The sequence below is a fragment of the Echeneis naucrates genome, chromosome 17 (genome assembly GCF_900963305.1).
Source record: "Echeneis naucrates chromosome 17, fEcheNa1.1, whole genome shotgun sequence".
NCBI classification, from domain to species: domain Eukaryota; kingdom Metazoa; phylum Chordata; class Actinopteri; order Carangiformes; family Echeneidae; genus Echeneis; species Echeneis naucrates.
In genome coordinates this window covers 14,833,909-14,846,113 of record NC_042527.1, presented here as the reverse complement: position 1 = coordinate 14,846,113, position 12,205 = coordinate 14,833,909, and the positions used below count along the sequence as shown (strand labels likewise).

General features: G+C 43.8%; 1 protein-coding gene across 3 annotated transcripts in view; it reads right to left on the bottom strand.

Annotated features, from left to right (window-relative positions):
- Positions 1 to 659: 659 nt before the first annotated feature.
- Positions 660 to 12,205, bottom strand: part of greb1l (GREB1 like retinoic acid receptor coactivator) — a 36,173-nt gene continuing 24,627 nt past the window's right edge. For 2 of the 3 annotated variants that reach the window (XM_029524437.1, XM_029524438.1), the window contains exons 15-34: positions 11,949 to 12,083; positions 11,182 to 11,382; positions 10,846 to 11,026; positions 10,320 to 10,509; positions 9,654 to 9,787; positions 9,101 to 9,443; positions 8,611 to 8,726; positions 7,992 to 8,224; positions 7,289 to 7,854; positions 7,068 to 7,176; positions 6,789 to 6,926; positions 6,537 to 6,676; positions 6,284 to 6,445; positions 5,855 to 6,059; positions 4,811 to 4,973; positions 4,382 to 4,609; positions 4,157 to 4,298; positions 3,883 to 4,083; positions 3,264 to 3,402; positions 660 to 3,077 (exon numbers count right to left, since the gene is read on the bottom strand). In XM_029524437.1, the coding sequence (XP_029380297.1) occupies positions 2,914 to 3,077; positions 3,264 to 3,402; positions 3,883 to 4,083; positions 4,157 to 4,298; positions 4,382 to 4,609; positions 4,811 to 4,973; positions 5,855 to 6,059; positions 6,284 to 6,445; positions 6,537 to 6,676; positions 6,789 to 6,926; positions 7,068 to 7,176; positions 7,289 to 7,854; positions 7,992 to 8,224; positions 8,611 to 8,726; positions 9,101 to 9,443; positions 9,654 to 9,787; positions 10,320 to 10,509; positions 10,846 to 11,026; positions 11,182 to 11,382; positions 11,949 to 12,083 (3,890 nt within the window). In that variant the 3' untranslated portion in view covers positions 660 to 2,913. The remainder of the gene's footprint in view (positions 3,078 to 3,263; positions 3,403 to 3,882; positions 4,084 to 4,156; positions 4,299 to 4,381; positions 4,610 to 4,810; positions 4,974 to 5,854; positions 6,060 to 6,283; positions 6,446 to 6,536; positions 6,677 to 6,788; positions 6,927 to 7,067; positions 7,177 to 7,288; positions 7,855 to 7,991; positions 8,225 to 8,610; positions 8,727 to 9,100; positions 9,444 to 9,653; positions 9,788 to 10,319; positions 10,510 to 10,845; positions 11,027 to 11,181; positions 11,383 to 11,948; positions 12,084 to 12,205) is intronic. The other variant, XM_029524439.1, reaches the window with a different exon arrangement.

The window sequence follows — 12,205 nt, the reverse complement described above, 5'->3', positions numbered from 1 at the left end:
AGAAGTCCAGGCATTCATTCTGAAGCCATATCTGCCCTTGTTAGTGCTAAGGGTCGTTGTGTATGGTCTCAGAGGTGTTGAGAGAAGAGATGGGGCCTCGGACAGGAGCGAGGGGCCTGGGAGTTTACCCTTTGGCAGAATAAAAAGATCTGGGGCTGAATGCAGATGCAGAGGAGAGAGTGAGAGGATTATTGATCAGAGGCCAGAGAAAGGGCTGCACAAGCATTTCAACAGCACTGTTCTGCATGCACACACTTCCAGTGCTCTTTAAAATACTGAGCAGATAACACGAGAAAGACGACGCAATAAAGCCAAGTGTCAGAACTTCAGACCAATAAACGGGATATTTCCTTGAAACATTAATGTGAACTGCACTAAACAGTTTGGAACTGATGAACTTTTCTGTCCTTCATTGACACTGCAGCTTCCCCTTTATGTCTGTGGCTTACTTTTTACTGTTACTGTCACTCTTCAGAGTCAGATCACGTGAACTAATGCAATTGTAAAAACACAATGGGCATGGTCGATTCTTCGGACGGTACTGTATTCGTGGTGCCGTTCCTGTTTTTGCTTCCTGGTTAATACCACAAAAAATGAAAATTAAAAACCAGCTCACAGACAAATTTAGAAGTCATATTTATTACATTCATACATTTTCAACGACAATCGGATGGCTCTAATGTCATATTTTCACGCCCACAACCACAATGGTAGAGATGAGGTAGATCACCCAGAGACTAAGGCTACCAATGGGCTGTACACAGTTATCAAACACATTTCAGTGAAGATTGTGAGAGCAAGTTGCATATTAAGTGTTAAATTATCAAAAAAGACACATTCTATGGACCATGGGAGTTTGACTAAAATGTTTTGATCGCCGGTTTTGGGGATTGGGAAACTTAATTTAATTGTTTTGCTACATACACTATCAGTCAAAAGTTTGGACACATTTTCCTATTCATTTGAATGGGAAAGTCTGTCCAAACGTTTGACTGGCAGTGTATGCAGGCATGGCTGTATTCTTTTTTCTTTTCTACTGGCAACTTGTATAGTGCAAGTTTACATTTTTCTTTCCCCCAATGACATTCAGTAAATCTCAGAATCATTCGCTCGGGTCTTGTGCAAAGCCCTCATGGATGGTTTTGAAGAGGACACACTCCCTTGGTTTAAGTGAGCTCAGCATGCAATCAAATATTACATTTCAATATGATTATCAGTCCAAAATGCTCGTCAAATAAATAAGAATCCCTCATGGACCTGATTTTCATTTTCAATAAAAATCCAACACAAGAACAGGAGGGGATAGGGACATATGGTTAAGGACACATCTAGGTAGATTCTTCTTGCCTTTGCAACATAACATAAAATGCAGAAAGACATTATGACCAAAATATATGGGCAAAAGTTACACAAGACTGAAAAACATCAGCCACCCTCAGTGGTTAAGGGGATGATAGAATATATTAACAATGTAAACAAAGCTTTAAACAGTACAGTAGTCCGAAATCCATTTATTCCATCTTGCTTCACTCTGACAAACATTTCTTCTCCTTGTAGTTAAATGGTTTCTTCATTCTCATTGGTCCGAAAAATGTGTGACTTGAGCAGTGACTGCATGAAGCGTCACTTAAGGCATATTCTTTGGACAACCCTGTGCAGCAAAATATAAAAACATTCCACTTTCAAGTAAGAAATTGACCGAGTCAGGTGCTTCTGACGGCGTGCAGTCTTTTCTTTGATTAACCTTTGATTTCAAGGGGGAATGAGTTTCAAGTGGATGATGGCAATGACCAACGATGATCGAAGTCCAGTCAGCCTCAGAGCATTACAACAAACGGAGGAAAAGCCAGGCACGGCCAGTGGCAGGATGTTTGGATCGCTTGTCATGCTGCATTTACTGACTTAAAATGATTCTTTAAATACCCAACATTTAAGTCAGTACATGCCTTAAAGCAAAGCGCACATAAGTGAGAATATACTTCTGATTGGCATTACACACGAGAATCTGAGCTATAAAAATAAAACTGAACAGACCAGTGTCATAGTTTTATGTACAAGCCAAAATAGAGCATCCTGTATTCTTTCTTAGCTGTGAAAATATTCCTTGAATCGATTCATGTGAAAATCATTTTGGACCACAGCTCTTTGCCCACGGGATTATCGATGCCACATAAATACTTTACAGGTAAAGGAGAGAGTTGAAATGAGCCAAATAGATGTTTACAGTTTGAGTCGATCTGGTGTGACAGCAGAAGCTGATAATCAGGATGAATGAAATCCAATGAAGACCGAGTTTGAGAGGCAAAGCAGTTGGAAAAGGGACGAAGTAAATGAAGAGGAAAAGGCAAGGTGCAGCTCAGGATGTCTTTGGTGCCAGCAAACATTAGAGCCAAAAATAGACAGCGAACAGGGAGAAAGCTTTACCCCTTTGAGCTACCCCCCTTGGATTTCTCTGAAAAACCCTGAGATAGATGTGCATGTCCAAAATCGGACATACTTCAGTCACAATCCAAGTACACTTCCAAATAGTCACATTGTCAATTGGAGAATGTCAACTACGACAATAAAACAAATTAAGTTGAGTTTTTTTTTTGCCACAAACGTGTTTTTCAGTCAAAAAGAAGCTGAAGTGGAGACAAGGCCAGCAAGAAGAAAGAGTTTAAGACATGCACTGACCTCGTAAAGAGCCAGGCAGAGTGCACTGTGGTGGTACAGCTGAAGAAAAAGCCACGTTAGGTGGCCCACGTGTCCATTTGTGGGGAGCTTCATGTTTTCAGCTCCAACAAATCCTCTCTGACCTTCCAGTGGGATGCTAAAAGTTGTGATTGCTGGCTGGTTTGAAATGATTTCTTCTCCTCATTTCTGATTGTGCTTCTAGAGAAGAGCAGTTACGCACTTGGAGCAGTCAGGAGTTCAAACGTGACGGCCGGTCAGAAAGTAGAGGGGCCTGTCCTCAGTGCAGTTGGCCGTCTGAAACTCGTCACGCAGACGGAACTGCCATTCATCCTCCAGCTCTAGTCGGACGATGGTCTGACGCAGAGAACTTCGGTCCTGGCAGATCACACAGAGGGTGGCACCTGAGGACACGATCAGCATCAGAACTTTAATCAGAAAGCGTCGATCAAAACCGGTCTAAAAGCGTGCCTGTCCTAATGTTGTTTCCCACAACGGCAACTTAGTGGCACATACCACATGTAGAAGTAAATGATGCAACAACAAACTGAAAAGAAAAAGTATCAATTAAATCTGCTCTAATGGGTCACCTTTAAGGAAGCGGAATTTCTTGAGGAGTCCAGAGACGACAAAGGAGTCACAGAGGTAAAGGAGCAGGCCGCTGAACACCAGGCCCTGATAGTTCAGGTTGGTGGAGTGTGGACGAGAGTTGATGTAGCACACAGAAATCTGTGGCAGAAAATAACACAAGTTATGTTCTGAAAACGGCAGGAAACATGAAGTGCATTTATCCCATATTGGAAATGATGAAATAATCCCCAAATAAATTTTAATTATGCCTGCAGGGGCATCGTTACAAACAAAATGAACTTAATAGCGAATTAATGCGACTGTGCGCAATGATTTATTTCTATTTCATGAGGAAACACAAAAATCTGTTGATGTAGAAATGTGTCCAGGTGTGCAGATGATGAAGCTGTGCAGAGAGTGAATGAACTAAGTCATCTGAAATGAACGAAGTCAGCAGGTTTCACTTTGTTTTTTTTAAGAGTTATTCCTCTGAACTGATTCACTGAGTTCAAATATAAAATTCAGCATGTGCCTTCTTTCCCAGAAGAGACAAGTCTGGCTGTTAAGTCTTCCTGCAGGTTTAAGTTACAGGGAGGATGCTAATAGCCTCCTCTCTTACTCCCGTCTGAGAGCTCTTACCTCCGGGCTGATGTTGAGGTAGCTGTCAATGGACAGAACTGGGTTGTTTCTGTTTTGAATAGCCTTTGGAAAGAGTCTGTGGCTGCAGCTCTGCAGGAACTTTTCCAGCAGCAGCTGGGCCGGGGCATCGAGGAGGGTCTGCTCGCTGTCTGGGGCACAAACATACTGGGACGGGCTGATGGGAGCAGGGTTTTCTATTTCCTGGAGAACAAAGCGGTTTCATATCAGATGCGATTTAATATTACTGATTACTGCGTTCGAGCAAGACACCTACCATGAGTTTAGGTTTAACTGGGATCTCTTTGCTTCCCGCAGTTGGAATGTGTTTCTTCATCAGACTGAAGTAGTTGAAGCGACAAAGCAACAGCCCGCTGCTGTTCACTCTGAGATTGAAGTCCACCTCTTCACAGCTGTACCTGAATAAAAGAATAAAACATCAACACACTGCGCACATCAGTGCATTCACATCAGAGGCTGCAAAAATATTCTGCTTGCTTACCGGTTAAGGTCGTACTGAACGTTCTGCGTCAAGTCCACATTGAGCATGACAAAGTCATGGAGATGACAGCGGGTGAAGGGGGGGCCGGGAGCCTTGTGAGCCAGGCGGCTATTCCACTTGCGAGTGCCACACATTGCGTAGAGGGATATCTTCGGTGTGGTTTCCATATGCTGCAGCACCATCTTCAGAGACACGTTGGTGAAGGCCGAACCTCCGTCTGATGTCTCACTGAGAAACAGAACAAAGAAGGGATGGGGGGAGAAAGACATAAAGGTTTTTCATTTTTGGGACAATAGTTTTAAATGTTGACATTTTTTCTTTATTGAATGATCAGAAAGTTTAATTAAGAACATGACTGTTTTTTAAAACTTATGACACTGAGAAACTATTTATGCTCTAACAGCACATAGTCAGTGGCGCTATAAATACCTGCTGTTTGCCGACTGGTGGACGTTCCACAGCACGCAGGAGTCGTCCATCATGACAATGAAAGGCCATACATCTTGCCTCTTGACACCTTGCTCCTCCAGTCGGTTTCTCTCCAGCTCCAGGTTATGGTACGACAGCTCTTTGATCATGAAGCGAGCAGCGCCTTAAGCAAACATGGACACTCAATTTTCCATTTTTTACTTTCTCATAAATTATTAAACCAACACTGCCCTTCAACCCAATCACTGGGGGGGAAGGGGGGCAAAATAACAAAGAATTAGAAAAACTGAAAACCTGGACATTACATTTGTGGTTGTGTGTCACGAATATATTGCAAATTTATAAGTGAACTCTTAAGAGTTCTGAAGAGGCTGTAAGTCAGCACGGTGAGGTACTGTGCATAAATGTTTACACTTGCAGTCCGTGCTGGGTGCTGTAATGGGTATACAATGAGCACACATATTGCATGTGGGAATGCTGACACTGAGGGTCAGGGCTAAACTCAACTCAAAGCGCTTTTTAATTTGGTTACACCCATTTCGGACAGGCCATGCCATTGCAGTGCGCACGACGTTCTGCGATAATCTACTGAGGCAATGTTTAACCTTTTACCTCGTATACACCACCCATAGAATAAGACTGACTGCGATAAATGCATGGCCTTGTAAGATCACTGTAATAAATTCTACTAGCAGGAGAAAAACGGCTCATTGGTGCTGTGATAAGGCTATGATAAGTTTGCATGATGAAACAGCAGTCGGTGAAACGACAATATTCAAAGGAAAACGTTGACGATCACCTTGACTCCTGTTTGTAAAAACATCTGGAGAGACCTAGCCTATCGTGTTCATAAGCTCTGTCAGAACATGTACACTGTCTCTGTGGGTTTATATATATATATATATATATATATATGCAGATTTTACTGCAATCTTTGCTGATTGCAGTAAAATGATACCCGGCCTCCACAGTGGAACCAGCCATGGAGGAGTCAGTGCTCACAGTCAAGATATCTCAGTTCATCTAAACCAGTGAGTTGCTCACCAACTCCTGCATTGTTGAACATAGCCGGCAGTACGAGCAGGATGTGGTTGGGCCAGTACTTCCTGTAGTGGGGCATCTCAAATTGCTTAACCACAAGCACATGCACGTGAGTGGCGCCCTCTGTGGCATGAAAAATGTTGAGGAGCCCGTGCTCTTGGTGTCCTGTAGTTGGGGTAAAAATTGGACTCTTTAGCAGATCAGGGTCCTGGAGCCAGACAAAGAGAGAGAAAAGCAACAGTGTGAGGCAGTTGAGAAAAACAACAGGATGGATCAAGAGGTGATCCATTTGTTTCTGACAGATGTCTCAGTTTTTAATTCCAGCAGGGAGAGAAAAATAAGCTCAAACTCTCTTTAGATATTTGCTTACCTTCCAACTAAACAAATCTGTGTTTGTACTGTATACACAAAGGGAGGGGGGGTTGAACGCACCTTGCTGGAAACCAGAGGCAGTCGCATGCTCTCCAGGTGGCTGCCCTGCTGACTGAAGACAAAGTGCTGCTCCTTGGCTTTGGGAATGACAAACTGGAGCTGGACCTCCTCCCCAAGCATGGATGAGCAGAAGGTGAAAGCGTGAAAGGTGCACTCCGACAGCTGCAGCACCCACACATATATGCATTATTATCCATTTGACAGGTCAGGATCACACTGTACGTATGCGCATGTGTTTGCATACTGCTCTCACCTGTGAGGCTGGGCCTGCTTCGCAGTAGTGATGACACTGTTCACAGTGATGAAAGGCATTGTGGGCAGCAAACCTGCTTAGACGTATTGACTTTGTTTCTCGTTCGGGTGGTGTTTGGCTCTCTTCTTCCTGCTTAAATTCTGCACATAAAGAAAACATATGCATGCGTGTTTCATTCATTATTAAACCAAGATCAGCACAATGTTCAACTCTGCGAACACTCCTATTGGGCTTTGACATATTTCCACTGACCTTTAATGAACTTTGGCATCTTGTCAGAGTAAACAGGGCTGGCCTTCCTAAACTTGGGGTCTCGGGGGTATGAGTCAAAGGGAAGCTTTCGAATTTCCTCTATGTCAGGCCACTTGGCATTTGCTGGAGTTGTAACCTCTAATGAGATTAAGGTCAAATGATTAAAGCCAAAACTGATTCAATATAATGAGAGACACTACTAGTTTCCATGTCCATTTGTTTTCCATCATCTGATATTTTTCACAGCATTTGAAGTCAAACAATGAAACACATCCTCACCTTCCTCTTCCTCTTCCTCTTCCTCATCATATACATCAACTTCCAACAGTCTGATGAGCATCCGAAACAGAAGACGGAGAAACTGCAGGTAGGCCCCCGTTTTCCCCACCTAACAAAGGACAAAAACAAAAAGTCATAGAAACTCACTCATCACCACACTCACTGGATTGGCTTATATACCCTTGTAACATGATGAACAGGGAGCACTTGTGTTATGTTACCTGTGGGGGCCCGGTGAGCAACAAGCGTCGAGGATGCGGCACAAGTGGCGCCTCATGGTCGGCATGATGCTGCCTGGTGATGGTCCACTGGCGGTAATACATGCTCTGCTCCGCCCCCTGCAGGTTGTGAGTGACAAGTGGCCTCAGCGTGCTGCACCAGGCCACATCCGCATGAGGCAGCAGGGAGAAGGAGCTCAGCTGACTGCCTGATTCTCCCGCCAAAAGGTTGTACGCCGCTCGGGACATGATTACTGTCCGTGGTGAAACGCGAGTGGGCTTGGCGTCTTGGCCACGCTGCGTGGACTGGCTGGGCCTCTGGGTAGAGGAGGACGACGGGGAGGGGGAGGAAGAAGAAGAACCGGAGTAAAGGGATGGAGGGGCCTTTGGGGCTTTTGATGGGTTGGAAGAGAGCTGGCTTCCTAGAGAATCACACTCCTGTTTGAACCCCTGGGTCGCCGTGCTCACGTCTGACACGGTGGCAGCTTCAGGGGGGCAGGTGGAAGTGGAGGGCTTCTGAAAGGAGTCTGCCACATCAGATGAGCTGACCCCGTTCTCTGCCAAAGAACCTGAGAGTGAAGACAGAGAAAGTCAACGTATGTGCATATTTTCACTGTTGAATATAATAATAAATCAAACATCAGACTCAATGACAGTAGCTTGCGCCTTGAAGTGTAAGATTATCTCATGGAGATGAGGGGCTGACCAGAAGTCCTGGTTGCAGCGCTGCCGTTGCTCTGAGGTCTTTCCAGCTCATCTCCGTCATTCAGGCTGGTGGAGGCCTTCTCTCCGTCTGATTCACGGGGGGTTATGGTCTTCTTGGGCTCATGTACGACACCCATGGACACGTAGGTACAGGCCAAACCCACCTCTTGCTCCAGGGCTGTACGAGTTAGATAGCTGGAGTCTATCAGGCGCAGGTCACTGTATTTCAGAGACCTTAAAGAGTGCAAGCACAGAGACGATTGGTCATGTAGGTCTGATTCTTTTTCATCTTAATTTCCATTTTCTCTCCCACAAGCTTTTAATTTTGAAAATAGACACCTGAAAGGTAATGCTATGCTACTATAAATGTACTGATGCTGACGCAACACCAATGCACAAAATAAGGACTAACAAAGGCTGTGCGGGACAAAAAGTAAGGGGACCTCTCTTGCAGAGAAGATAAGACACTGTGGGAATGTAGATGTGTAAAACAAGACTTGGATAGACAAAAGAGAAGGCAACAGCACACCAAGAGCACGTGAGGAAATTGTACTCCACAACAGAATCTGATACATTGCCATGTTTTACGAGTAGTGGGCTATCGTGAGGTTTAAGACTACCTGGGGAAAGTCTCGCCAAGAGGGTCTTTGCCTGTGAGGATGACGATGCATGGCAGTCCTTCCAGATCCTCGTAGGTGTGTGGCACCCAGTCTTCGTTTTCACAGCCTCGCCATGCCTGCAGCAACACGCAGAACACAGTCAATGCATTATGTTGACTGTGCCCTTGAATTGTAGATACAGATATCATAACTGTATTTAACAATGTAGAGAATTTAGCAGGTGAACCTGTCAAACTGTTCATAAGAGGAAGATACAGTCATGTTAAGTCATAGATGATATAAATTAGCGTGGAGTTCAAATTTATCTGAATAGTAATTGTAATAGAAATAAAACAGTTGAGCAAAGTCAATTCTCTGATAATCGCCCTGGATCTCTATGTAAATCATTAACAGCAAAATCAAAATCCTAAATCAAAGGTGATTCCCTCATGGAATCACCTTTTAGAAATATTTTAAACATCAGAATTAGTAGAATGCACGTCGTGCTCACCCTGAGGCGGCTGGTGAAGTTTCTGGGTAGGCTGAGTTCAGAGGCAGGACTTCCAAGCAGCACGGCAAAGCACAGCTGCAGCCCCAGTTTATCCCTCACGTCCTCCAGTCGTTCCCGGGCCAGCATCGCTAGCTGCAGCGAGGGAACGCGGACCAGCAGCATGTGGCCCCGGCCCTGAGAGCCTTGCCTGCTTGGAGCGTTGATCAGGTCTTCCACCATGGCCAGAGTCTCTGGGGTTATGTGGTCTCTCAGAGACGGGGAAGAGGTCAGCGCCATCATGGCCTCGGTGTACTGCTGAATCAGCAGGTAACTGCGGATCACCATGCTGTGTAGGTGAGGGTGTCTAGGACAACAAAAAGAGGTTTTTTTTTTGTGATACTTTTAGGTGATCATGTTATTTCTTTTGATCAAAATGACAAATTTGAAATGTTTGACAGGAGGAAGTTATTGGAAATGACTGACTCTAATTAATTTTACTTTCAATGTCATTTCACAAAAAGTCAAGCAATGTAAAATATTTAATGTTCGCTGTCAGAGTTCACCCCACACTGACCTTTCCAGCAGAGTGTGGACCATCTTCTCAAACGCATCATCACAACGCAGAATGGGGCTGGCCACGCCCCACTGCAGGGAACTGCTGTAATCCCTGAGGCCAAAGTAGATCAACTCACTGGGAGTCTGCTCCCCCTGTCGGACGAAAAGCAGACATGGCTGATTGTGCATGGTAAATTATTGCAGTGAGAATATTTCATTCTCTCTTCTTAACGCTCATTTAGTTATGACACAAAAGCCCAGCAACAGAAATATCGACAAAAATATGATAATACATCATCTGCGATCTCAATCACCACAGAAGATCTAGTCCACCTTGATGTTAATGTAAGTCCGTTGGGCCTCACTAGGTGGAACAGCTACACCACTGCAGTTACAAAACTAGTCAATCTATGTTGTTTTTTAATGTGACAACTTTTACAATTAAAATATCTTCAATGTCAAACTATCTCTTTATGATCTAGAGTTTAGTGGTTAGCATTTATAATCACATTGACACCTTTTAACATTGTTCTGGATCTGCAAAATAAGTGAAAGGGTAGATCTGTCTGGTTCTTTTTTTTTTTTAACTAATGCATTATGTGAAGCTTTTTTTTTTTCACAGTAGAAATATTTGATAAAAAAAATACGCATGAGGTTTCTCAGGTGTAAAAATTGAAGTACTTACAGGACTGTTGTTGGAGGGCCAGTGAACTTCATTGTGCAAGCTGATGCGAGACTGGCGGGTCTGCAGTGTGTATGGGAAACAGCTGACCTGCAGGACCAACAGGTTCATGGCATCGAGGACTTCCTGGCAGTTCACCACTCGGTCAGCAAGACCCTGCAGCTCCCCGTGGCACACAGAGCCGGAGAGAGCACTGCACAGGCAGTGTTCGAAAACTTTGGTTATTAAAGATTTCTGCAAGATGGTTCATGAAAACTATTGTATTTTATATTTTACTGGTGGATCTTGGCATAAAAAAAGAAAAAAGAAAATGGTACTGCCAGATCTGGAAAAATTCAAGGTTAAAGTTTTTCTATATTTATTTTCACTTGCTTGCAGCTGTTTTCTTCTCTCCACTTTAATCAAAGTTTAAAAAAGGAAAAGGACACAATTCGCAGCCACAACAACTCATATTTTCACACAGCCTCTTATTATCAACACAGCAAAACATCTTCAGCTCTCAGAATCTTGAAGTGTGACTTCAGCATACCTTGTGAGGTCGACATGCGAGTTATCATGAATGAGGACAAACAGGGTGTAGGGGTTCTGTTTGACTTTCTTCATGAAGGCCTCCATCTTAACATGAACGTCACCATCCAGACGCGCCACATACTTGTCCGATTTTTGATGGGCTGAAGAAAAGTCTTCTATTCCCAAGTCCACGAGCACTCCTGAGGAAAAAGTGCAATGCACAGCAAATCAATGAAAATGCTGAGGTTTTTTTTTTTTTTATAATGAAACACTTCCTGGATTTTTAACACTGAGGATTTTCAGGTAGAAAATTCTTTCCAGAATATTTATTAATGCTGATGTGTTGAACACAAACCTGATTGTCGGATGCGCTGTGCTGTCTGGTGCACCAGAATGTGAGAGGGCGGGACCAAAACAAGAAAATCCACTTTACAGAAGCGACCCAAGTCCAGGTTCTGACTTCCTGAGTCGGCGATGGAGCAGACTTGGGAGAGAAGACTTCGAGCCACGCTCAGCTGAGTCGGGTAGATCTGGAATACCTTCGTTAAGAGCTCTGCTGCAGGAAAACATGGGAGAAGGAAATGACCAACGATTTAATAAAGAAGAAATAAGAATGACCAAATTGGAGTGGAGAAAATATTGTTGTCAATATTGCTGTGACTAGCAACCATTGGAATAAATGTTGTGTAGTTTGTAGATGGAGAAGTCTGATATCTGCAGCTTTTAATCCTGAGTGAAGCAGGAAAACAACCATTGACTGAACTGTAGACCCACATGTGCCAGATGCCAGTAAAACGTAATGTTTAGTTAGTTCACAAAACTGGTCAACAACATATTGACCCATGTTTTGTTTGTGTCACACAGGGTGTCCATAAAAAAATATTACAAAGGCTTTGTTGTATGGACTCAGTGGTGATCAAAGGTTTTAATCATGTTGAATTTGGATATTTCAGGTACGCTGTTGATGAAATCAACACAAAAAGTGGATTGGATGGCTCAAATGTCAAATGACATGACAATGTCAAATATATATTGATTGCTACGGTTAACCCCCCCCCAAAAAAAAAAAAAAACAAGGCAAGAGCTTCAGCTCGGGCAGAGTTCAATAGAGAGCAGCCTGACCTCTGTCTGAATGCGGTGACATGCTGGCAGCCTCCTGAGAGTGAATGTGGTCAATGACATCTCCCTGAAAGGGCTGGACGACCTGTCCCTTTCGTCGCCGCTGGTATCGCACCAGCTGCTTGTCCAGATTGTCCCCTAAAAAGACAGAATCACCACAGTCAGGAAAACACACTTACCTTTAGTATGTTGTATAATCACAGACAGGCGATGTGTGTGCGTGTGTGTCATCTGCATCTTGCACACAATTGTTCTGTTAC